The 23,586-nt window shown below is 35.1% G+C and overlaps 4 protein-coding genes and 1 pseudogene across 5 annotated transcripts; all 5 read right to left on the reverse strand.

The window, feature by feature from the left end:
* Positions 1 to 106: 106 nt before the first annotated feature.
* Positions 107 to 2,801, reverse strand: LOC132799561 (L-type lectin-domain containing receptor kinase IV.1-like). 2 transcript variants are annotated; one of them, XM_060811723.1, is made up of 2 exons: positions 2,109 to 2,246; positions 107 to 2,020 (listed from the first exon to the last, which is right to left on the reverse strand). In XM_060811723.1, the coding sequence occupies exon 2, from the start codon at positions 1,977 to 1,979 to the stop codon at positions 291 to 293; it is 1,689 nt and encodes a 562-aa protein (XP_060667706.1). In that variant the 5' UTR covers positions 1,980 to 2,020; positions 2,109 to 2,246; the 3' UTR covers positions 107 to 290. The 2 variants fall into 2 exon arrangements, with proteins under 2 accessions (XP_060667706.1, XP_060667705.1); XM_060811722.1 differs by having other exon boundaries at positions 107 to 2,801.
* A 1,232-nt stretch (positions 2,802 to 4,033) lies between these two features.
* Positions 4,034 to 6,326, reverse strand: LOC107410986 (L-type lectin-domain containing receptor kinase IV.2-like). The gene has a single exon (XM_048468666.2). The coding sequence runs from the start codon at positions 6,231 to 6,233 to the stop codon at positions 4,248 to 4,250; it is 1,986 nt and encodes a 661-aa protein (XP_048324623.2). The 5' UTR covers positions 6,234 to 6,326; the 3' UTR covers positions 4,034 to 4,247.
* A 1,603-nt stretch (positions 6,327 to 7,929) lies between these two features.
* On the reverse strand, positions 7,930 to 14,781 carry LOC125421166 (L-type lectin-domain containing receptor kinase IV.2-like; annotated as a pseudogene).
* A 2,192-nt stretch (positions 14,782 to 16,973) lies between these two features.
* On the reverse strand, positions 16,974 to 19,228 carry LOC107411036 (L-type lectin-domain containing receptor kinase SIT2-like). The gene has a single exon (XM_016018543.4). The coding sequence runs from the start codon at positions 19,226 to 19,228 to the stop codon at positions 17,195 to 17,197; it is 2,034 nt and encodes a 677-aa protein (XP_015874029.3). The 3' UTR covers positions 16,974 to 17,194.
* A 1,847-nt stretch (positions 19,229 to 21,075) lies between these two features.
* On the reverse strand, positions 21,076 to 22,986 carry LOC107411013 (low-temperature-induced 65 kDa protein). Its single transcript, XM_016018517.4, has 4 exons — positions 22,776 to 22,986; positions 22,418 to 22,693; positions 21,544 to 22,296; positions 21,076 to 21,433 (listed from the first exon to the last, which is right to left on the reverse strand). Exons 1-4 carry the CDS (start codon positions 22,846 to 22,848, stop codon positions 21,390 to 21,392), a joined length of 1,146 nt encoding a protein of 381 aa, XP_015874003.3. The 5' UTR covers positions 22,849 to 22,986; the 3' UTR covers positions 21,076 to 21,389.
* Positions 22,987 to 23,586: the final 600 nt, after the last annotated feature.

Raw genomic sequence — 23,586 nt, forward strand, 5'->3', positions numbered from 1 at the left:
TCTAGATTAGTAATAAGTGCAGTCAAATTTGTTTGTTTCAAAAAGTATTTGTTATTTACCTATGAAGCTATTGAGCATATCATGAAGTAATGTGACTAATGAATGCTTGTTATTCAACGAGGGAAAAATATCTGCAAATATCATTGACAATTGACAAGCACACATATATACATTGTGTTCTTCATAAGATTCTTCCATCTCTCCCATAAACAATTGATAAGCACCTTGGATTTCACGGGTTAAGTCACCCTAATAACAGATTCAGAGAAAAAAAGAAAAAAAATTCTAATTCAACGTCCTTTGTGGAGGATTGATTCATTGCTTGACAAGGAAGGAGCAGAATATTTTCCAAATGAAGAGGAAAATGATATTACCAAATCAGATGCTTTATAATCATTACTTGCTCTAAATGTACTTGAACAAACAATTCTATCAGCTTGAATTTCTGGCAAACTAGCACTGCCATCCAAATACTGCATCACTTGCCTCATGTTGGGTCTCATTGCTGGAATAGACTGTGAACAAAGCAGGCCAAGTTTCAAAACCAACTCCATCTCCTCTGCCGAGTAATTATCTTCCAATTTTGGATCACTGGCATCAAGGATTGCACCACTCCTCCAGCACTCCATGACCAAATCCACCAGAATTAACTCTTCAGTGTGTCCTTGTAGTACAATAGGCCTCTTTCCACAAGCCACTTCAAGCATAAATGCCCCGAAAGCAAACACATCAGTGCGAGTAGTTGCTTTTCCAGTTTTAGTCAGCTCTGGAGCCAGATAACCCACAGTCCCAACCACATGAGTGGTTTGAAGACAGGTAACATGGTCATATAGTCTAGCAAGCCCAAAATCTCCGAGCCTTCCATTTAAATCAGCATCTAAAAGAACGTTGCTAGCCTTTACATCTCTATGCAAAACTACTTGTTCCCACTCTTCATGGAGGTAAAGAAGAGCTGAAGCAACACCTTTGAGAACTTGAAATCTATGAAACCAGCTGAGGGTTGGTTTCTCATTGCTGAACAAGAACTTGTCAAGACTTCCACTGGGCATATAATCATAAACCAAGAGTAGTTCTCCCTTTCGCCGGCAATACCCAAAGAGCTGTACCAGGTTTCTGTGCCTCAGCCTTCTCATGCTGGCTATCTCAGCCACAAATTCTTTCATCCCTTGTTTTGAATCATGGGAAACTCTCTTGACAGCTACTTGGACATCAGAAGTAGGAAGTGTTCCTCTATAAACCTTTCCAAAACCTCCTGCTCCGAGAAGCTCCGTTCCTTTGAAACCTTTTGTTGCTATGTAAAGATTCTTATAGGAGAACCTTTGAGGACCAGATTCTGTTTCCCAATCTTCCCGTAATTCTTCATATTTCTTCCTCCTTATAAAGTAAACAGCTCCAATAACCATTATCAGAACAACAATTGCAGTTATAGGTGATATTATAATGATATTACTTGGCTTCTGGCTACTTTTCTTGTGTGGAGGAAGCAGAGGAAGCTTTGATGTTTCAAGACTTTGCGCTGGTCCAGTCCTGTTGAAGCTCCATCCAAGCACATAATGGTCACTTGAAAATGCCCCTGTGGCTGCAGAGAAACCAATATACATATTTTCTAAGAGAACTTGGGAAAGATCAATTGGTGTTGACAAGAGAGGCCGGTTTGGTTTCGTGCTCCTTACTGGGGCTATTGTTACATTGAGTATTTTATGTGCTGCATCATAATCGATCCAAAGCTGCATCGGATCTCCATTTAAGAGCTTCAAGCGTATATTCTTCCCTTCTGTTGGAAAGTACGTTGCAGGAGCCGATTGAACTGATTTCAAGCTGTTCACGTCAATTCCAACATGGTTGTTATCTATATCTTCAAATTCAGGGTTCTGAATTGTATCCAGCTCGATTGCCAACACATGGTTCGTAGGAAGGCCATTGGTTGATATATTGAATAACCCCAAGTACTGACTTGGGACAGCATGTTCAAAGGCCATAAATGGTGAGATGGTGAAGGCTATGCCATTACCACCGATATCTGGGAGTTCAGGAACCATGGCGAATACAAAGTTTGTTGAAAACGATGGGAAAGGAATAGAAGAAGGGGAAGATGTGTTGAAACTTACGGGAATTTTGTAAAAAGCATGACCCATTTGCTGCCTTGAAATGTTGGTGAGCTGCAACAAACCATTTGGGTGGATTTTGGCAACTCCATCAAGATGCAAGTTGGCTCCATGGAAGCCATTGTAAGTGAACTGGTTTTCATCTTGAGCCAGGGAGAAATGGATGTTGAAGAGAATTGTCAGAAGCAAAAGTGCTCTAGTACCTGCATCCATCGAGAAAGTTAAGCAAGCACAGAGAGAGATCAAGTGCTTTAAGACTGTTCTTGTGAGCAATTTCAGTAAGAAAGATCAATATGATACTACAAAAAATAAAAATAAAAATAAAAAGTTTCCCGGAGTAATGGGAAACTGAGTCATCACTGTAGAATAGAAAAGCAACAGGGGTTTAGACTAGAGTTTTTTTTTTTTTTTTTTTTTTTTTTTTTTTTTTTTTTTTGGGTTGAAAGAAAATGAAACTTTTGATCCACAAGAAGTTTTTGGTGAGAAAAGTGAAACTATTTCTCAACGATCGAGGAGCAGTGTAGGTCCACCGTCTTCTTATATATACTGTCTTTGCACTAATATAATGCAGAGTGAAAGAAAATAAAGATGCAATATGTAGAAATCAATTTATTCCTCTAAAAATATCCTGCAGGAACTATATGCATCTTAGAGCATTTGATCATGTATACAAAATTTATCTTTTATAATTTATGATATCATTTGTTGGGATAGAATTCAACCACCTTTAGCCCATGTGCTGCAGGTACTTTGGAAACATCATGAATCCATCACTCTTTTATATTCGGCTGATTTCTGACACTGGACCTTGCTCATATATAAAAAATCGTCAATCAAAAATTGCCTGGATGGGGATTTTTTATTGGAAAGTTTTAGTACTACTCTTCATTTCTATTTTTAACAGATAGAGTTCGTGAAGAAATGAATGATTTAAATGTCACACCATTGCAGGATTTTCAACTTTGTCATTTCCATTGATTTTCTGAATTGCAAGACACACTATGAATAAGTTTCTCAAATGGTGATAAGACTAGTACCAGTGCTGTGGGTGAAGATTTAAAAAAAAAAAAAAAAATGGTTCAGTATATGTTCCTTTTATTCTTCTGTGTTTGTGTGATAAAAATATAAATATAAATATAAATAAATAAAAAATAAGAATAGAGAGGGAGGAGAAATTTCACCATTCTATACCTTTAAACATATTTGATAGTGGTGTTTTGGGTGCTGGTAGGATCATATTGATCGCTAAGCCATCTTAAATTTTTTTTGTCTCTTTTAATTTCTGTTCTTTGTATGTGCGATGTGTTTTGATATTCCTGTTTAAATCTCTAATTCTGTTAATCTCAACGTTATGAAGAGTTAGGAAAAGTGTCTAATTTCTCAATAACTAATTCCTTTTAAGCAAAAAAAATTGAATATTAACATCCTACTTGAAGGTTTTGTAAATGAGTGTGGGAAAACAAATGAATCTGCAAATATCCTTCTACGTTCAAATTGTCCAGCACTGAAAAAGCCATAAATTTACAAAGCAAAACTTGCTGACAACGATAAGGGTAAACAAATGAATCCATTAGGTTCAAAACTTTATATCCTCAAATAAAAATTCATAAACAAATTTGACCCTGAAACTTAAACTAGATTCTGATATTCCTGACTCCAAGTATAGAAATCTTTTACTTTTTAGTTGGATATAAACAAGCCTGAAAGACATTAAGAAAGTTAACTTGTAAAGAGTTATTTATGTTGATATGTACTACAATATGTTATTTGTAATGGGTAGACACATAAAAATGAGAATACATAAGAATAACGCTAAACTTATCAAAATATTCACCAAGTTTATTTGGCAAATGATGTGGTAACATTTTTTTTTTTTATTTACTAATCTATTTAAAAGTTCACTTATTCATATTTACAATATATAAATATATCAACCAATAAAATATTAAAATATATCATTTGGTAAATACTTTGATATCTGTAGCACTTTTGATACAAGAATACCTAAAAATACACAAGCACATACATATATTTCATTCTTGAGAAGCAATGGATTAGCTCCTTTTCCTTCACCGGTCAAGTCACCCTTGCATCATAGATCAGGATCTTTGTGTTTGTATTCAGGGCAATAAAACTTGCAATTCAGCGCCCACTGGGAAGGATTGATTCATTGGTTGACAATGAATCAACAGAAAACTTTCCAAGTGAAGAGGAAGATGACATGACCAAATCAGCTTGCATTTCTGGGAAACTATCATAGCCATCCAAATACTGCACCACTTGCCTCATGTTAGGCCTCATTTCTGGCATAGAGTGCGAACAAAGCAGGCCGAGTTTCAAAACCAATTCCATCTCCTCTGCCAAAAAATCACCTTCCAATTTAGGATCACTGGCATCAAGGATTGCTCCTCTTCTCCACAATTCCATTACCCAATCCACCAGAATTAACTCTTCAGGCTGTCCTTTCAGATCTATAGGCCTCCTTCCACAAGCCACCTCAAGCAGAAAAGCCCCAAAAGCAAACACATCAGTGCTAGTGGTTGCCTTTCCAGTTTTAGTAAGCTCTGGAGCTAGATAACCCAAAGTTCCAACCACATGGGTGGTTTGAGGATTGGTACCATGGTCATATAATCTAGCAAGCCCGAAATCTCCAAGCCTTCCGTTTAAATCAGCATCTAATAGAACATTGCTAGCTTTTATATCTCTATGCAAAATGACTTGTTCCCATTCTTCATGGAGGTAAAGAAGAGCAGATGCTACACCTCTGAGAATTCTAAATCTTTGAGACCAATTAAGATTTGGCTTTTCATTGCTGAATAAGAATTTGTCAAGGCTTCCATTTGGCATATAATCATACACCAAGAGTAGTTCTCCTCTTCGTCTGCAATAACCGAGGAGCTGCACCAAATTTCTGTGCCTAACCCTTCCCATACTTGATATCTCAGCCACAAATTGTCTCATACCTTGTTTTGAATCATGGGAAACTCTCTTCACAGCTATCTCCACATGAGAATTAGGAAGCTTTCCTCTATAAACCTTTCCAAAACCTCCTGCTCCAAGAAGCTCCACTTCTTTGAAACCGTTTGTCGCTTTATATAGATTCTTATAGGAGAATCTGATAGGACCATATTCTTTTTCCCAATCTTCCCGTACTTCTTTGTATTTCTTCCTCCTTATAAAGCAAAAAGCTGCAATCACCATGATCAGAACAACGACAACAGTGGCAGCTAGAGGTAATATTACAATCATCTTGCTTTGCAGCTCGCTTCTTTTCCTCTGTCGAGGAAGTTTTGGAAGCTTTGAAATTTCAAGATCTTGTGCTTGTCCACTTCTGTTGAAACTCCAACCGAGCACATAATGCTCACTTGCGGTTGGGCCGGTGGATGCAGAGAAACCAACATACATATTCTCCAAAAGAACTTGGGAAAGATCTATGGCCGTTGACAAGAGAGGCTGCTTTGGTTTCTTGCTTGTTGCTGGTGCTAAAGTTACATTGAGCTTTTTATGTGGTGCATCATAATCGATCCAAAGCTGCATGGGAACTCCATTGATGAGCTTCAATCTAATATTCTTTCCTTCTTCACTGGAAAAGTAAGTTGCAGGAGCTGACTCTAATGAACTCAAGCCATTCACATCAATTCCCACATGGTTGTCATCAATATCTTTGAATTCAGGATTCTGAATCGTGTCGAGCTCGATTGCTAACACATGGTTTGCATTGATCCCATTGTTTGAGATATTGAATAAACCCAAATACTGACTTGCAACAGCCTGGTTGAAACCCATAGAAGGTGAGATGGTAAAGGCCATGCCACCCCCGCTGAGATTTGGAAGCTCTGGAACTATGGCAAACACAAAATTTATTGAAAATGATGGGAAAGTAATCGAAGCAGAGGAGTTACTTGAGTTGAAACTTATGGGAATTTTGTAGAAAGCATGACCCATCTGTTGCTTTGATGTGTTGGTGAGCTGCAATAAACCATTGGAATGGATTTTTGCAACTCCATCAAGTTGCAGCAGATTGGATCCATGGAAGCCATTGAAAATGAACTGGTTTTCATCCTGTGCTAAGGAGAAATTGAGGATGATGGACACATAGAGAATGGTCAGAAAGAAAAGTGCACCCATTAGAAAAATTTAGCTGAGAGAGTGATCGATGAGACGGTAATATATGCTTTTGTCTTAGCAGTGGTGGAAGCAAATTTTGCTTTCTGAATTTTCACTTTTGGAAAGTGAAAAAAAAAAAATAAAATAAAAAATTCACTTCTGGACTGACTTTATGCTTATATATATATATATATATATATACGTAACAAGTCCTGGAATGAAAATAAAGTTGTTACACTTGTACCAAGTTGTTTAGAGAGGGTCAAGGTCAAGAGGGGAATAAGTTGATAGTATTTGTCCTGTGGAATTTTGTCAATAAAACGTGATTCTCAATTTGTAATTAACAAAAGAGTTTTGATGAACACTGAAATTATTGGCTCAACATGGGCGGCTAATTTTTGAAGCTTCGCCTGATATATATAAATAGAAGATTTTTCTTTTTTTTTTTTGGTGAATTAAATAGCATATTCTTATGTAATCCTGCGATTGTGCACTTTTAGGATTTGTTACGAAAATATGACAAGAACAATAGTAATAGAAGAACAAGAATAAAAACAAAACACGAACAGATTTACATGGAAAATCTTTGAGAGAAAAAAATTATGGAAAAAGAGCGACAAAATTTTTTATTGAAAAAATTGGTATAAGAAGTGAACGAATAAAGCGGCTATAAAACTCAATACAACAAAAAAAACTCCAAAAGCTTAAACATATAGTATGGAATAAATCTTAAAACTGAATCTAAGTACTGAGGGGGCTCCGCGTGGAGCTCAATGGTGGGCTTTAGTCTCTAGCCTATCGGCCCTCAACCTCCGCTACCATCACAAAGCTCCAAAAAATTTCACAAAATAAATTTTATCAAACAGATTGTACCATGAGCTTTTCATATCAGACCAAATAGAATTCGGATTACCAACTTTAACAGGATTATTAAAAAATATGTACAACATATGTTGTTAGATCCAAATCTTATTAACTATAGTTTTTAAAATTAATGGTTATTTAATATGATATCAAAACTTTATTAACCAAGAAATCTTATATTAATTTTTTTGTATACCTATTAGAATTTACATTTGTGTTGAATTGTTATTTGAGTTATTTAGCATGCATAAGACCCGATTTCTTTCTTCCGTTATAGTATGACAAAGACTTATAGGGGTAATGTGAAGTTAAAGATATATTCTAAAATCTGGCAACAGGTTTTTGTGTGTGAAAAAAAAAAAAAAGTCATGTTTCTCTGGTCGGAAAATTCATGTTCCTGTGGGTCGGAGAGTGGAAAATTAAACATGTTTTGAAGTAAGAAACAGAAAGAACAAAGTTAAATGTGGTCTGCAGTTGTTGATATTAGAAGCAATATTAATTTTTTTACTTTTGAAAATAAAAGTGATATATGATGATGATGATGATAATGTTAAGTCATTTTATATGATAATCAAAGTTTAGCGTTTACGCTGTTAGTGACAATATGAAAAAGGACCCTGAAAATTTTGAGTCAAATTATTACTACTATAAAACATGCTTTTCAAGCTATTGGAATTTTCTATCAAAAAGAAAAAAGCTAATGGAATTCATTATAACAGTTTGCTTGTTATTATTGTAACAGTATATTCTTTGTTTTCGATAATTTTGAACTTAAAGCTGTGGTGCAGAAAAAACGAGCTGTTACATCTCCACTTTTTGTAATTTCTAAGGAATCTGATGGGTATTCTATCAATTGTCGCAACATGCCTATGTATATTTCTCTTTTCCTTACTTTTTGACATATAATCAAGTATTAATTGTGACTGAAACTATATATTATTAAAATTAACAAATATACAATGCCTTGTATTTCTCATTGCATAGCCCACACTCCCAACCACATGAGTGCTTTGAAGATACGTACCATGGTCATATAATCTAGAAAGACCAAAATCTCCAAGCCTTCCATTTAAATCAGCATCTAACAGAATATTGCTAGCCTTTACATCTCTATGCAAAACTACTTGTTCCCACTCTTCAAGGAGGTAAAGAAGAGCAGAAGCAACACCTTTGAGAACTTGAAATCTATGAAACCAGCGGAGGATTGGTTTCCCATTGCTGAACAAGAACTTGTCAAGACTTCCATTGGGCATATTACCATAAACCAAGAGTAGTTCTCCCTTTCGCCGGCAATACCCAAGAGGCTGTACCAAGTTTCCGTGCCTCAGCCTTCTCATGCTGGCTATCTCAGCCACAAATGCTTTCATCCTTTGTTTTGAATCATGGGAAACTCTCTTCACGGCTACTTGGACATCAGAATTAGGAAGTGTTCCTCTATAAACCTTCCCAAAACCTCTGTTGGAAAATCAGAGAGAAAAAAACTGAAAGATAACTAACACAAACAGCAACAAGATTTATCGAGGTTCGGCCAAGATTGCCTACGTCCTCGTTGCTCCAGTGAGAGCTTCTGGTATCTCATTGAATAGCTGCTGTTACAGGAAACAACTACAGAACTTTAACTATGGAATCACTCAGATATTCACAACCCAAACACCCTTTTCACTCAGTGTTCTATACAAAACTCACAAATAACTCACAAAGAACATCAATTACACACAAAGAAGAACACGAGGTAATGAAAACAGGTTTCTTGGAGCTTTACCCGCTTTCTGCAACTTTCTGGAAATTTGTTTTTCTCTGTCTTTTCTTTGTGAAGGAAGGAAACCATATATAAAACAAGTGTTGCCTCAAAACGACGTCACTCTACTTAAGATGTGAGGCAAAATAACCGTTTTGCCATTTTTTACTTCCAAGATAATGAAGTGCACCGTTTTGACCTCCAAAAGTTTGAAAACACGCAAAACAGGTTCTGCACTAGTTCTGCAGCACATCATAGCAGCATTACGAGGTGAACAGTTCTGCTGCACATCACAGCAGCATTACAAGGTGAATTTTGAGGATTGAATCATCACAACCTCCTTCTCCAAGAAGCTCCGTTTCGTTTGAAACCTTTTGTTGTTATGTAAAGATTCTTATAGGAGAATCTTTGAGGACCATATTCTGTTTCCCAATCTTCCCGTAATTCTTCATATTTCTTCCTCCTTATAATGTAAACAGCTCCAATAACCATGACCAGAACAACAGTTGCAGCTATAGGTGATATTATAATGATATTACTTGGCTTCTGGCTACTTTTCTTGTGTGGAGGAAGCCGAGGAAGCTTTGATATTTCAAGACTTTGTGCTGGTCCAGTTTTGTTGAAGCTCCATCCAAGCACATAATGCTCACTTGCAACTGCCCCTGTGGAGGCAGAGAAACCAATATACATATTTTCTAAAAGAAATTAGGAAAGATCAATTGGTGTTGACAAGAGCGGCCTGTTTGGTTTTGTCCTCCTCACAGGGGCTATTGTCACGTTGAGTGTTTTTTCTGCTGCATCATAGTCGATCCAAAGCTGCATGGGGTCTTGTTGGTTTATTTTATATATATATGTATTTTGAAATGAAGTGCATTACACTTTCAAGGAGAGCCAAAACAGGAGCAAATATATAGAACCTTTTTTTTTTTTTTTTTTTTTCACCACGCCCTATTTCAATAGACAAAAATAAAGATATATAAACATACACTATTTTCATAGTTCATGAACCATATTTAAGAAGTTTTTACATTTCCCATACGTATTTATTATATATCCTAGAGAAAGTAAAATATTAAATTTGGTTTATTATTCCAACAATCCCATGTAAACCAAATTTTCTTTTAACTCCAAGCTTAGAATTTATCTCTTTGAAAAGCTGTTGACTGAGAGATTTTGTCAAAATATCTGCCAACTGGTCTCTGTTTCTGCAGTATTCAATTTGAATTGTGTCATCTTTGGTAAGATCCTTGAGAAAATGAAATCGAGTCTGAATATGTTTAGTCTTCCCATGTATAACAGGATCTTTAGCAACTAATATGGTTGAACTATTATTACAAAACAAAATAGTTGGCTTTTCTGGCTTAAACTTGAGACTCTTCAAGACTCCTTGTAACCAGATAATCAGACAGCCTGCAGCACAAGTAGCTATGTGCTCTGCTTCAGTGGTTGAAAGTGCTACCACCGGTTGTTTCTTTGAGATCCAAGAAATTGCTCCACAATCAATATTGAACACATAACCAGCACACTTTTACCATCATCAACACTTCCAGCAAGATCACTATCAGTGTAACCAACAAGATTAATTGGAAGATTTGCTTGATAAAATATACCATAATCAATGGTCCCTTTAACATATCTCAAAATTCTTTTAGCAGCTTCTAAATGATTTTAATATGGCTTCTCCATAAATCTGCTCACCAAACTAACAGCAAACATGATATCAAGCCTCGTTGCCCTTAGATACATCAAATTTCCAACTAGACTTCCAAAAACACTTTGATGACAAGTTTTCCTTCACCATTTTTGCTTAACTTTAATCCAGCAACACATGGAGTTGAAACCGGATTTGCTTGCTCCATTTTAAACTTCTTCAAAATATCATTTGCATATTTCTCTTGAGAAATAAAAATTCCTTCTCTGCCTTGATGAACTTCAATTCCCCAAAATGATGTAGTTTTCCCAAATCTGTCATTTCAAACTCCCTTTTCATTGATGCTCTAAAATTATTTAATAACTCCATATTGTTGCCAGTGAATATGAGATCATCAATATAAAGACTCACAATGATGAAACCTTCTTTGCCATGATTTTTGACAAATGGAGTATGCTCATATGGACACTTCTGAAAGCCATTCTTTTCAAAATAAGAATTAATTCGGCTACACCAAGCTCTAGGTAATTGTCTAAGACCATATAAGGTCTTTCTCAATTTATAAACTTTGTGCTCTCCACCTTTCTTCACAAAATCAGATGGTTGCGCAATGAAAATTTCTTCATCAAGATATCCATTCAAGAAGCCAGACTTAACATCCATTTGATAAATTTCCCAATTATTTTGAGCTGCAAGAGAGATGATCAGTTGAACAGTTTCAAGTCTTGAAACTGGTGCAAAAACTTCTTTGAAATCTTCACCTTCCTTTTGCTTGTATCCCTTGGCAACTAATCTGCCTTGTATTCGTTGATTGAACCATCAAGATTGATCTTTGTCTTGAACACCCACTTAACTCCAATAGCATTTTTCTTTGCTGGAAGAGAACTGAGGTCCCATGTGCTATTTCTTTCAATTGCATCAATTTCTTCCTTCATAGCTATTTTCCATTTTTCTTCCTTGACAGCTTCTTCAAAAGAAATAGAATCTTCTCCTGCCAAAAAGACAAAGAAAATACTCTTGATTTATTGGCTGAGTTGCACCATATATCTCCTGCATAGTCCTTGTCTTTCTCCATTGGGAAGAATCTTCATTTTCTAAATCTTGATAATTGCTTTCATCTTCAACTACAACACATGGTGTCTTGAGTGAACCATCTGCTTCAAAGTCATAGAAAGATGATGCTTCATCAAATTTCACATCTTTACTTACTACAATCTTCTTTGTAAGTGGATTATATAATTTATAAGCTCCACAAAAATACATTTTTCAGCCCTTGTCATCCAATTTGCTTCTCATAGCATCAGGAATATGTGCATATGCAAGACTTCCAAAATTTCTCAAATGATGAATACTTGGTTTTGACCGGTACCAGGCTTCATAAGGAGTGCAATTTTGCAAAGCTTTTATTGGTGACCTGTTGATTAAATAGGTAGCACAACATACAGCTTTAGCCCAAAAATCTAAAGACAACCCTCTTCTTTTAAGCATACACCATGCCATTTCCTTGATTGTTCTATTTTTTCTTTCACAAACACCATTTTGCTGTGGCGAATAACGAACTATTAGTTCATGTTTTATACCAGCCTCTTTACAAAATAATTCAAACTCATTTGAAAGATATTCTTCACCACAATCAGTTCTCAAAGTTTTAATCTCATATCTTGAAAACTTTTCAATTTGAGCTTTAAAATCCTTGAAAGCTTGAAATGCTTTTGATTTTGCTTTAAGAAAGAATGTCCAAACTTTTCTTGAAAATCATCGATAAAGGAAATAAAAAACTTGTTACCTCCCATAGATGGTTCTGACATTGGACCACATAAATCTAAATGGACAAGCTCAAGAGGTCTTCTAGCTTGATGAAAAGATTTTGAAGAAAAAGACTCACGATGCTGCTTTCCAAGCTGGCAAGCTTCACATACTCCAATGATTTGATCAATTTCAAGTAGGCCTTTAACCATCTTTTTTTTTTTTTTTATAGCAACCTTAGACTTCCAATATTTAAATGCCCAAATCTATTATACCATATTTCAGAATTTTCTTCTTCAACACATCTAAAACAATTAATATTAGAGATTTCCAGTGTAAAAGGAAATAAATTATTCGAAGCCACTGGAATTTTAGCAACAAGCTGACTTTTCCTCCTTAGAATGCACATATTATCATGGAAGTGAATATCAAATCCCTTTTTCAAAAGTTGCCCAGTGCTTAGCAAATTACATTGCAATCCAGGGACATAATAAACTTCTATCATTTTCTCCAAAGTTCTAGATTTAGTTTTAAAAATAATTTCTCCCATACCTTGTATTTTATAGGATTTTGCATCTCTTATTGTCACTTGATCATGTTCAAATTCTTCTAATGATGAAAATTGCTTATTTCCTGTCATATGCTTACTTGCTCCACTATCTAAATACAAAACATTATTTCTATCACTATAGCAAGCAAGAAACAAAGTTTCAGAATTACCTTCCTCCTTATCATGAATGAACCTAGCATTCTTTCTTTGATTAGCTGGATTATTCCAACATTCACTCGCTTTGTGTCCAAGCTTGTGACAATAATAACATTCAAAATAGCCATGTCCATGCAAAGTAGAGCCTTTTCCTCTTCCTACTCTGAATCTGCCACCTCGTCCCCTTTGTGGTGTGTTCTCTGGCTGATTTATATTTTCTACTAAAGAATCTTCTCTACTTGGACTTCCTCTCCCTCTTTCATGAAATTGAACCTCCTCTTCTATTATTATCTCCTTTTCCACATCCTCGAAAATTAGCTGGTGAGAAATTTTGCGCTTTTGTATTTTTAACTTGTGATTTAAGAGCTTGATCAATAGAAGTCTAACTGGTTGAAGCAAGAGTTCTTTTATTTACTCGAAATTCATGAGACTTTAAAATTCCAAACAACTCCTCTATTGAAACAGCAGATAAATCCTTTGATTCTTCTATTGCAACGACAATAAAATCAAATTTTTTTGGAAGGCTTCAAAGAACCTTTTCAACACCCTTTTGATCTTCTAAAATTTTTTCCATTAGAAGCCATTTGATTCACAATAGAAGTAACCTTATTGAAATAATCTGAAATGCTTTCACTCTCCTTCATTTCTAATTTTTCAAATTCTGCTCTTAAAGTTTGCAGACGTACCTTTTTCACCTTTTCTTCTCCTTTATATGCTAATAGAATCATCTCCCAGGCTTGCTTGGATGTTTTTGCTTTTGCAATCCTTTCAAATACTGATCTTTCAATGGTTTGATAAATTTGAAAAAGAGCCTTGTTGTTTTTTTCTCTTTTTTCTTTCAACAAAATGATTTCTGCTGTAGTTAAACTCTCTTCATCTTCTGGCTTCATATCCATCTTCAACAGTACTCCATAACTTAAATGATTTTGGCAGTATCTTCATCTGATGGCTCCAATAATCATAATCTTCTCTATTGAAGCGGAGAATAAGGGAAGCCAAATTGTTTATATTTAACAATTGTTGATTTATTTTTAATATATATTTTAAAATGAAGTGCATTACATGTTCAAGAATGAGAGCCAAAACATGAGCAAATATATAAAATGTATTTTTTTTTTCAACACACTCTATTTCAATAGACGAAATCAGAGATATATAAACATGCACTATTTTCATAGTTCATGAACCATATTTAAGAAGTTCTTACATTACCCATTCGTATTTATTATATATCCTAGAGAAAAGTGAAATATTAAATTTGGTTTATTATTCCAACACTCTCCACATTGATGAGCTTCAACCTTTTATTCTTCCCTTCTTCACTAGAAAAGTAAGTTGCAGAAGCTGATTCAACTGATTTCAAGCTGTTCACATCAATTCCAACATGCTTGTCATCTATATCTTCAAATTCAGGGTTCACAATTGTATCCAGCTCGATTGCCAACACATGGTTTGTAGGACGGCCATTGTTTGAAATATTGAATAATCCCAAGTACTGAGTTGCAACAGCATGTTCAAAGCTCATAGATGGTGAGATGGTAAAAGCTATGCCATGACCACTGATATGTGGGAGTTCAGGAACCATGGCAAATACAAAGTTTGTTGAAAACGAAGGGAAAGGAATAGAAGAAGAGGAAGATTTGCTGAAACTTATGGGGATTTTGCAGAAAGCATGACCTATTTGCTACCTTGAAATGTTGGTGAGCTCCAATAAACCGTTGGGGTGGATTTTTGCAATTCCATCAAGATGTAGATTGGCTCCATGGAAGCCATTGTAAATGAACTGGTTTTCATCTTGAGCCAGAGAGAAATGGATGTTGAAGAGAATTGTCAGAAGCAAAAGTGATCTAGTACTTGCATCCATTGAGAAAGTTAAGCACGGAGAGAGCTCAGTTTGGTGGTAATAGTATATATAAATGTCTAAGCAAATTTTACTTCTCAGGTTCTCCTTTAGGCTGACTATGTTTCCCTTTCCCAAGTCATGGGGAAACCAAGTTCCAAATCTAGGATAAAAAGGGCCAAGTAAGAAATTGATAGTTTTTAACCATTCCAGTTATCACAAACACAAATAACTATTAGAAAATTAAGTGCTCCCGTGGAAAGATCAATTTGATACCACAAAAAATAAAATAAAATGAAAATAAAAAGGTTCCTTGAGTCATGGGAAACCAAGTCATTACAGTAGGATAGAAAATCAATAGGGGTTTCGACTAGGGATTTTTGTTTTTTTTTTTTTCTAAGTTTTCCATTTAGTGGTCTAAACATGCTTCTCAATTTCCACCATAAATTATTACTCGTGATTTTTTTTTTTTTTCTCTTTTTGAAAGAAAAATGAAAATTTTGATCGACAACAAATTTTTGGTGAGCAGTGTAGGTCCACAGTCTTCTTATATGTACTGTCTTTGACACTAATATAATGCAGAGTGAGAAAAGATATAGAGATGTAAAATATATTGAAATCAAATTTATTGCTCTAAAAATGTCCTGCAGGAACTCTATGCATCTTAGAGCATATGATATATAAATTTATCTTTTATAATTTATGATATCATTTGTTGGGGTAGAAATCAAGCACCTCTATCCAATGTGCTGCAGGTACTTTGGAAACATCATGAATCCGTCACTCTTTTCTATTTGGCTGATTTGACTTCGCTCTTTCACATTTTCAACGGAAAAGTAAACGTGTGTGTGTGCATATATGTACAATCGGCAACCAAAACTTGCCTAGATGGGGACTTTTTATTGGAAAATTTTGAATACTAATCTTCATTTCTATTTTAACCGATAGAGTGGGTGAAAGAAATGAATGATTTAGATGCCACAGCAGTGCCAAAAAGATCAACTTGCGACAATTTATTTTTTACCAATGTTTCATAGATAATGACTTAGAAATATTTTCAGCCAAATGTGCAGGATTTTCAACTTTGTCATTTTCATTGAAGTTTCTCATATGGTGATTCAGTGCCTGGGCGAAGACTTAATAAAAATAAAAAATAAATAAATAAATAAACCACTAGGTTTAGTCTATGATCCTTTTATTCTTCTGTGCTTGTGTGATAAAAATAAAAACCAGAATTGAGAGGGAGGAGAGATTTCACCATTCTATGCCTACAAACATATTTGATAGTGGTGTTTGGGGTGCTGGTAGGGATCAAATTGGTCGCCAAACCATGTTAAATTTTTTGTCTCTTTTAATTTCTTTCCTTTGTGTATGCAGTGTGTTTTGATATTACTGTTTAAATCTCTAATTCGATCCGTTAATCTCAACATTCTGAAGAGTTAGGAAGAGTGTCTAATTTCTCAACAACTAGAGCAATTATTGCTTTTATTAGTGTTATTATTTTCTTTCCAATCACATTTACAAAACCTTCAAATAGGATGTTAATATTCAACTTTTGTTGCTTAAAAAGGACCTAGGCCATTTGTTTCAACAGACCCTTCTTTTCAAGACTCATTCATGTTATCTCTCTCGATAATTAGTCACTTTCTTATGAATAGTATCACTTGGAGAAGGTTATCTGCTTTCCCCGATTACAATGGTCAAACTTATTAATTATTACGAAAAGTCTCAGGCATTAACACATAGAATTGTTGGCAGAAGTACTATAAATTATGAATGAATCTGCAAATATCCTTCTGGTTTCAAATTGTCAAGCACTGAAAAAGCCATAAATTTACAAACCAAATTTGCTAACAATGATAAGGGTAAACAAATGAATCCATTAGGTTCAAAACTTTATATCCTCAAACAAAATTTTATAAATAAATTTGACCCTGAAATTTAAAATAGATTCTGATATTCCTAACCCCAAGTATAGAAATCTTTTACTTTTTTAGTTGGATATAAACAAGCCTGAAAGATATTAAGAAAGTTAACTTATAAAAAGTTGTTTATGTTGATCTGTAGCACATAAATATGAGAATACATAAGAATAATGTTGTACTTATCAAAATATGTACCAAATTTATTTAATAAATAATATGATAATATTTAATTGATTTTTTTTTTTATTTACTAATCTATTTAAAAGTTCACTCGTTCATATTTAGGTTATATGAATATATCAACCGAAAAAATATTAAAACATGACATTTGATAAACATTTTGGAGTTTGTAGCACTTTTGAACATGCCTAAAAATACACAAGCATATACATATATTCTATTCTTGAGAAGAAATGGATTAGCTCCTTTTGTTTCACCGGTAAATTTAAAGTCACCCTCACAACATAGATCAGGATCTTTGTGTCTGTATTGAGGGCAATAAAATTTGTAATTCAGCGGCCTCTGTGGAGGATTGATTCATTGGTTGACAATGAATGAACAGAAAACTTTTCAAGCGAAGAGGAAGATGACATGACCAAATCAGATGCTTGACGACTTGCTGTATATGTACTCATGAAAACACTGCTATCAGCTTGCATTTCTGAAAAACTATCATAGCCATCCAAATACTGCACCACTTGCCTCATGTTAGGCCTCATTTCTGGCATGGAGTGCGAACAAAGCAGGCCGAGTTTCAAAACCAATTCCATCTCCTCTGCCAAAATATCACCTTCCAATTTAGGATCACTGGCATCAAGGATTGCTCCTCTTCTCCACAATTCCATTACCCAATCCACCAGAATTAACTCCTCATGCTGTCCTTTCAGATCTATAGGCCTCCTTCCACAAGCCACCTCAAGCAGAAAAGCCCCAAAAGCAAACACGTCGGTGCTAGTGGTTGCCTTTCCAGTTTTAGTCAGCTCTGGAGCTAGATAACCCAAAGTCCCAACCACATGAGTGGTTTGAGGATTGGTACCATGGTCATATAATCTAGCAAGTCCAAAATCTCCAAGCCTTCCATTTAAATCAGCATCTAATAGAACATTGCTAGCTTTTATATCTCTATGCAAAATGACTTGATCCCATTCTTCATGGAGGTAAAGAAGAGCAGATGCTACGCCTCTTAGAATTCTAAATCTTTCAGACCAATTAAGATTTGGCTTTTCATTGCTGAATAAGAACTTGTCAAGGCTTCCATTTGGCATATAATCATACACCAAGAGTAGTTCTCCTTTTCGTCTGCAATAACCGAGAAGCTGCACCAAATTTCTGTGCCTAACCCTTCCCATACTTGATATCTCAGCCACAAATTGTCTCATACCTTGTTTTGAATCATGGGAAACTCTCTTCACAGCTATCTCCACATGAGAATTAGGAAGCTTTCCTCTATAAACCTTTCCAAAACCTCCTGCTCCAAGAAGCTCCACTTCTTTGAAACCATTTGTTGCTTTATATAGATTCTTATAGGAGAATCTGTGAGGACCATATTCTTTTTCCCAATCTTCCCGTACTTCTTCGTATTTCTTCCTCCTTATAAACCAAACAGCTCCAATCACCATGATCAGAACAACGACAACAGTTGCAGCTAGAGGTAATATTACAGTCATCTTGCTTTGCAGCTGGCTTCTTTTCCTCTGTCGAGGAAGTTTTGGAAGCTTTGAAATTTCAAGATGTTGTGCTTGCCCACTTCTGTTGAAACTCCAACCGAGCACATAATGCTCACTTGCGATTGACCCTGTGGCTGCAGAGAAACCAACATACATATTCTCCAAAAGAACTTGGGAAAGATCTATGGCTGTTGACAAGAGAGGCTGCTTTGTTTTCTTGCTTGTTGCTGGTGCTAAAGTTACATTGAGTTTCTTATGTGGTGCATCATAATCGATCCAAAGCTGCATGGGAACTCCATTGATGAGCTTCAAGCTTATATTCTTCCCTTCTTCAGAGGAAAAGTAAGTTGCAGGAGCTGAATCTAATGAACTCAAGGCATTCACGTCAATTCCCACATGGTTGTTATCAATATCGTTGAATTCAGGATTCTGAATCGTGTCGAGCTCGATAGCCAGCACATGGTTTGAAGTGATCCCATTGTTTGAGATATTGAATAAACCCAAATACTGACTTGCAACAGCCTGGTTGAAACCCATAGAAGGTGAGATGGTAAAGGCCATGCCATGCCCACTGAGATTTGGAAGCTCTGGGACTATGGCAAACACAAAATTTGTTGAAAATGATGGGAAAGGAATCGAAGCAGAGGAGTTACTTGAGTTGAAACTTATGGGAATTTTGTAGAAAGCATGACCTATCTGCTGCTTTGATGTGTTGGTGAGCTGCAAGAAACCATTGGAATGGATTTTTGCAACTCCATCAAGTTGCAGCAGATTGGATCCATGGAAGCCATTGAAAATGAACTGGTTTTCATCCTGTGCTAAGGAGAAATTGAGGATGATGGACACATAGAGAATGGTCAGAAAGAAAAGTGCACCCATTAGAAAAATTTAGCTGAGCGAGTGATCGATGTGACGGTAATATATAATTTTGTCTTAGCAGTGGGTGAAAGTAAATTTTGCTTTCTGAGTTTTCACTTTTGGAAAGTGAAAAAAATAAAAATTTTACTTTTGCCTTGACTTTATGGTAATATATATATATATATATATAGTATATGTAACAAATCTTTGAATGAAAACAAAGTTGTTACACTTGTACCAAGTTGTTTATAGAGGGTCAAGGTCAAGAGAGGAATAATTTGATAGTATCTGTCCTGTGGAATTTTGTCAATAAAACGTGATTCTCAATTTGTAATCAACAAAAAGAGTTTTGATGGAAAACTGAAATTATTGGCTCACACATGGGCGGCTAATTTTAGGCGCTTTGCCTGATATATAAATAGCAGATTCTTTTTATTTCGTTTTTTGTGAATTAAATAAGATTTTTATGTAAGCCTGCGTTGTGCACTTTTTAGGATTATTGAAAAATTGTATGATATACGTTATTAGATCTATTTTTTAATTAAATATAGTTTTTAAGATTAATGGTGATTTAACAAGGTATTAAAATTTTGTTAATCGCAAGATTTTATATTTTATTTTTGGTGAATTAATAGCAAATTTTTATGTAAATCTGCTTTGTGCACCTTTAGGATTATTGACAAATATGTATGATATATGTGGCTGGCTCTGTTTTTTTATTAAGTATAGTTTTTAAGATTAATAATGATTTAACATGGTATCAAAACTTTGTTAATTGAGAAATCTTATATTTGATTTTTGTCACCCTATTAGAATTTACGTTTGTGTTGAATTGTTATTTAAATTGTTTAACATGCACAAGACCGGATTTCTTTCTTCCCTTATAGTATGACAATGACTTAATAAGGGTAATGTGAAGTTAAATATATATTCTAAATCTCGCAACAGGTTTTTGTGTGCCAAAAAAAAAAAAAAAGAAATTCATGTTTCTGTGGGCGCAAAATCCATGTTCCTGTGGGTCGGAGAGTGGAAAATCAAACATGATTTGAAGTAAGAAACAGAAAGAACAAAGTTAAATGTGGTCTGCAATTGTTGATATTAGAAGCAATATTAATTTCTTTTTACTTTTTGAAAGTAAAAGTGATATAAAATGATGATGATGATAATGTGGTCATTTTATATGATAATTAAAATTGTAGCGTTTACACTGCTGGTGACAGATATGAAAAAGGAGCCTGAAAATTTTGATTCAAATTATTACTACTATAAAACATGCTTTTCAAGCTATTGGAATTTTCTATCATTAAAAATAAATAAATAAATAAAGCTATAAGAATTCGTTATAAGAATTTGCTTGTCATTATTGTAACAGAATATTCTCTTTTTCGGTAATTTTGAACTTAAAGCTGTGGTGCAGAAAAAACAAGCTTTCAAATCTCCACTTTTTGTAATTTCTAAGGAATCTGATGGGTATTGGGTATTGCCTATGTATATTTCTCTTTTCCTTACTTTTCGGCTATCCAATGACATATAATTAAGTATGATTTAAATTGACGAAGGAGATAGATCGGTAGGATATTTTTTATTGTGTTTATAAAAATATAAATTTGAATTATGAAAAAAAAATAAATAGTTTGTAAACTAGATAAATTATTTAAAAAAAATTATGATTTAAACTATATATTATTAAAATTAATAAATAGACAATGCCTTTTATTTTTTCTTGCATAGCCACTATATTAGTGACAGCTGATTTTGTATCATTATTATTATTTTTTTTTTTTTGGGGGTAGTCTAACTGATTTTGTATTCGTCACATCAGAAATAAGTACATCATACATATGATGTTGATTCAAATATTTGAGGTAAAAATACAACAAAATTCCAAAACAGGAACTTTGCAAAATAATTACATTGGTTTGGATATATATATATATATATATATATTTAATCTTCTACAGCTTCAAAAGTGTTTTTTTTTTTTTTTATCAGTGCCCATTATATGGACTATTAATTACAAATCAAGAAGATAAATATATATTAAAAAAAAATTCAACAAATATGATCTTGAGGAGCCATATATTATATATTATGAGATCAATTTGTGGTTTAGTTAATATATATATGTAGAATATTACCAAAAAAAAAAGTTAATATATATGCAGAATAATCCTTTTTTCAACTAATTGGCTTGGAGTATTCTTCCATGAGTTTCTTCTTCACCAACTGCAATACAGAGAAAGAAAGAACTTCATGAAAATGCATCAAAAAAGAACCATGAAGTCCATAGACATAAAAATGAAGGAAATCAAAGTAAAAGCAAGTAGTAAATGGACCTTCATGAGCATTGGTAGAGATGGGAATGCGGGAAGTAGTGGGAGGCATTGTGGCAGAGCGAGCATAGGTAGATTTGGAAATGGACGGCTCTTGATGATCATGCCTTAGCAAAGAAGTAACAGCTTCTCTCACCTTCTCCACCACACCAACATGATCACCACCACCAGTTTTCCTCGGACTCATTGCCTCGGATATCACCTGTGAAAGTGCTCTCTCATCTTCCCCTGGCTCAAATTTATGCATCAAATACTGCTTCACTGAAACACCCTTATCCCATATTTGCTGATCAACACTACTGGCATTCTTTCCTGCTTGTGTACCCATCGAACGGGTAGAACTAGGGGCCGAAGAGGATTGCGTCTCCACGGGAGCTAAAACGCTTCCCGAAGCTGCCTGCATTGGATTCATTTGTGGTGCTGCGGGGGCAGAACCAGGCTGCTGCCGCTGCTGCTGTGAAGTAGCTGCCGCGGTTGCAGACACAGCAAGGTTTTGAATCTTTGAGGCAATTGCATGAGTTGCATCTGATACAGTGGCATAGGCTGGTGCCAACTTCTCGGTCACAGTGTCAGTGATTGTCTTATTATTAGGACTACTAGTAGAATTTACACCTGCCTGGTTGGGACTAAGAGGACTCTCAGAGCCTTGTTTGACAGAAGAAGGCAAAACATGCTTCTCGGAGATCACTGGAACTGCTCTTGGATGCTGCCTTGCATTCTCCTTGTATCCCTCCGGTGCCAGCTCCGATTCGTACACTGGAAATAAAATGAGACATCTTTATAGAATCAAACTCACCAGAAGACCAAAAATTCCAAAATATGAAACATAAGGCATGCATGGAATAGAGTGCTTATCAGTAATGAAGGGTTGTATTACTTGGGGCTCCAAGATACTCAGCATCTTCTACTTCCAATTCATCATCATCCTCCAATGTAACACCCCATGTGGGCGTGCTACTACCGTCTTCGTTTTGTTTCTTCTTGCTGCTGAGAGTGTGGCGCAGTTTCTTGGCCTTCTCTTTCACCTTCATTAGAACTGATTTCTTCTGGTTGTGTCCATGAATGTGCTCTTCATTTAAATCATGTTCCCTCCCAAGTGTAGGCGATAAAGACAAGGATGTCGGTGATCGCCTTGAACCAGATGATTCACCATCTGCAACATCCATTCTCAACTTTGTAACAATTTTGTTAGGTGCTTTCAAGAATCTAAAAAACAATTTATTAATTGATTTTACCTCGAAGGAATTGTTCAATTGTTAGGTTGGTAGGAGTTGAAAGACCATCTCCATATCTATGCATGCGATCCATATGAAAATGAAACTTTTGCTCCAATTTGGAATCCAGTTTTTCGCTTTCTTGAGTTTTGAGACTCAAATTATTTGCATTCTCTCTGACCTCTCTTACTTATCATGCTCACAAACATTATGGATGATGCTCAGACATTTCCGGAGTGGTTGCTTGGAAAATAAACAAGAGCCACATGTCAACCTTTTCAGTTTTGTCTTGTGGGCTCCATTTTTACACGTGGTAGAAGAATTTTGCAAGCTTTGGATTTTTCACTTGGAAAGGATGAACAGTAATGCCCATTTCCTGAAATAGCAAATTGACCACACCAGGAACAATCATCTCTTCCTTTTCCTCAGCCTCATGCCTTGGAGCAGTACAATCATTAGTTTTTTGTAATTGGAACATGTAACTAACCGCCTTATCTGACAAATTTAGATTGTTGGGTTCCCTAGCTTGGTTTTCAGCACCATATATAACTTGTTGCATGTCAACACAATCTATAGGTTTCTGATAAAGAAACAACAATTCTCACAGTTTTGAGTCAAATATGAATATGTGATCAAATGGAACGACATTTTGGATGATAACTGCTTCATATAAATATGTAATCTAAAGGAAATGTTTCGTCTGTCAAGAAATTTGGAAAGAGATGCATTGTGGTACCACTCAGGAAAATGCTCTTTGTCACGGTTTGTAAAAATATGTTACGGGCCCAAATTATTTGGTATTACAGCACCAATTATTTATTGACATTTACCA

Source organism: Ziziphus jujuba, chromosome 10, assembly GCF_031755915.1.
Source record: "Ziziphus jujuba cultivar Dongzao chromosome 10, ASM3175591v1".
Classification (NCBI taxonomy): domain Eukaryota; kingdom Viridiplantae; phylum Streptophyta; class Magnoliopsida; order Rosales; family Rhamnaceae; genus Ziziphus; species Ziziphus jujuba.

Coding starts and splice junctions, on each gene's coding strand:
- LOC132799561 (XM_060811722.1), bottom strand. CDS start 2,318: ATGGATGCAGGTACTAGAGCACTTTTGCTTCTGACAATTCTCTTCAAC.
- LOC107411036 (XM_016018543.4), bottom strand. CDS start 19,228: ATGGGTGCACTTTTCTTTCTGACCATTCTCTATGTGTCCATCATCCTC.
- LOC107410986 (XM_048468666.2), bottom strand. CDS start 6,233: ATGGGTGCACTTTTCTTTCTGACCATTCTCTATGTGTCCATCATCCTC.
- LOC107411013 (XM_016018517.4), bottom strand. CDS start 22,848: ATGGATCGCATGCATAGATATGGAGATGGTCTTTCAACTCCTACCAAC. Junction 22,694..22,775: donor AATTGAACAATTCCTTCGAG/GTAAAATCAATT, acceptor TGGATGTTGCAG/ATGGTGAATCATCTGGTTCA. Junction 22,297..22,417: donor TGAGTATCTTGGAGCCCCAA/GTAATACAACCC, acceptor TTTTATTTCCAG/TGTACGAATCGGAGCTGGCA.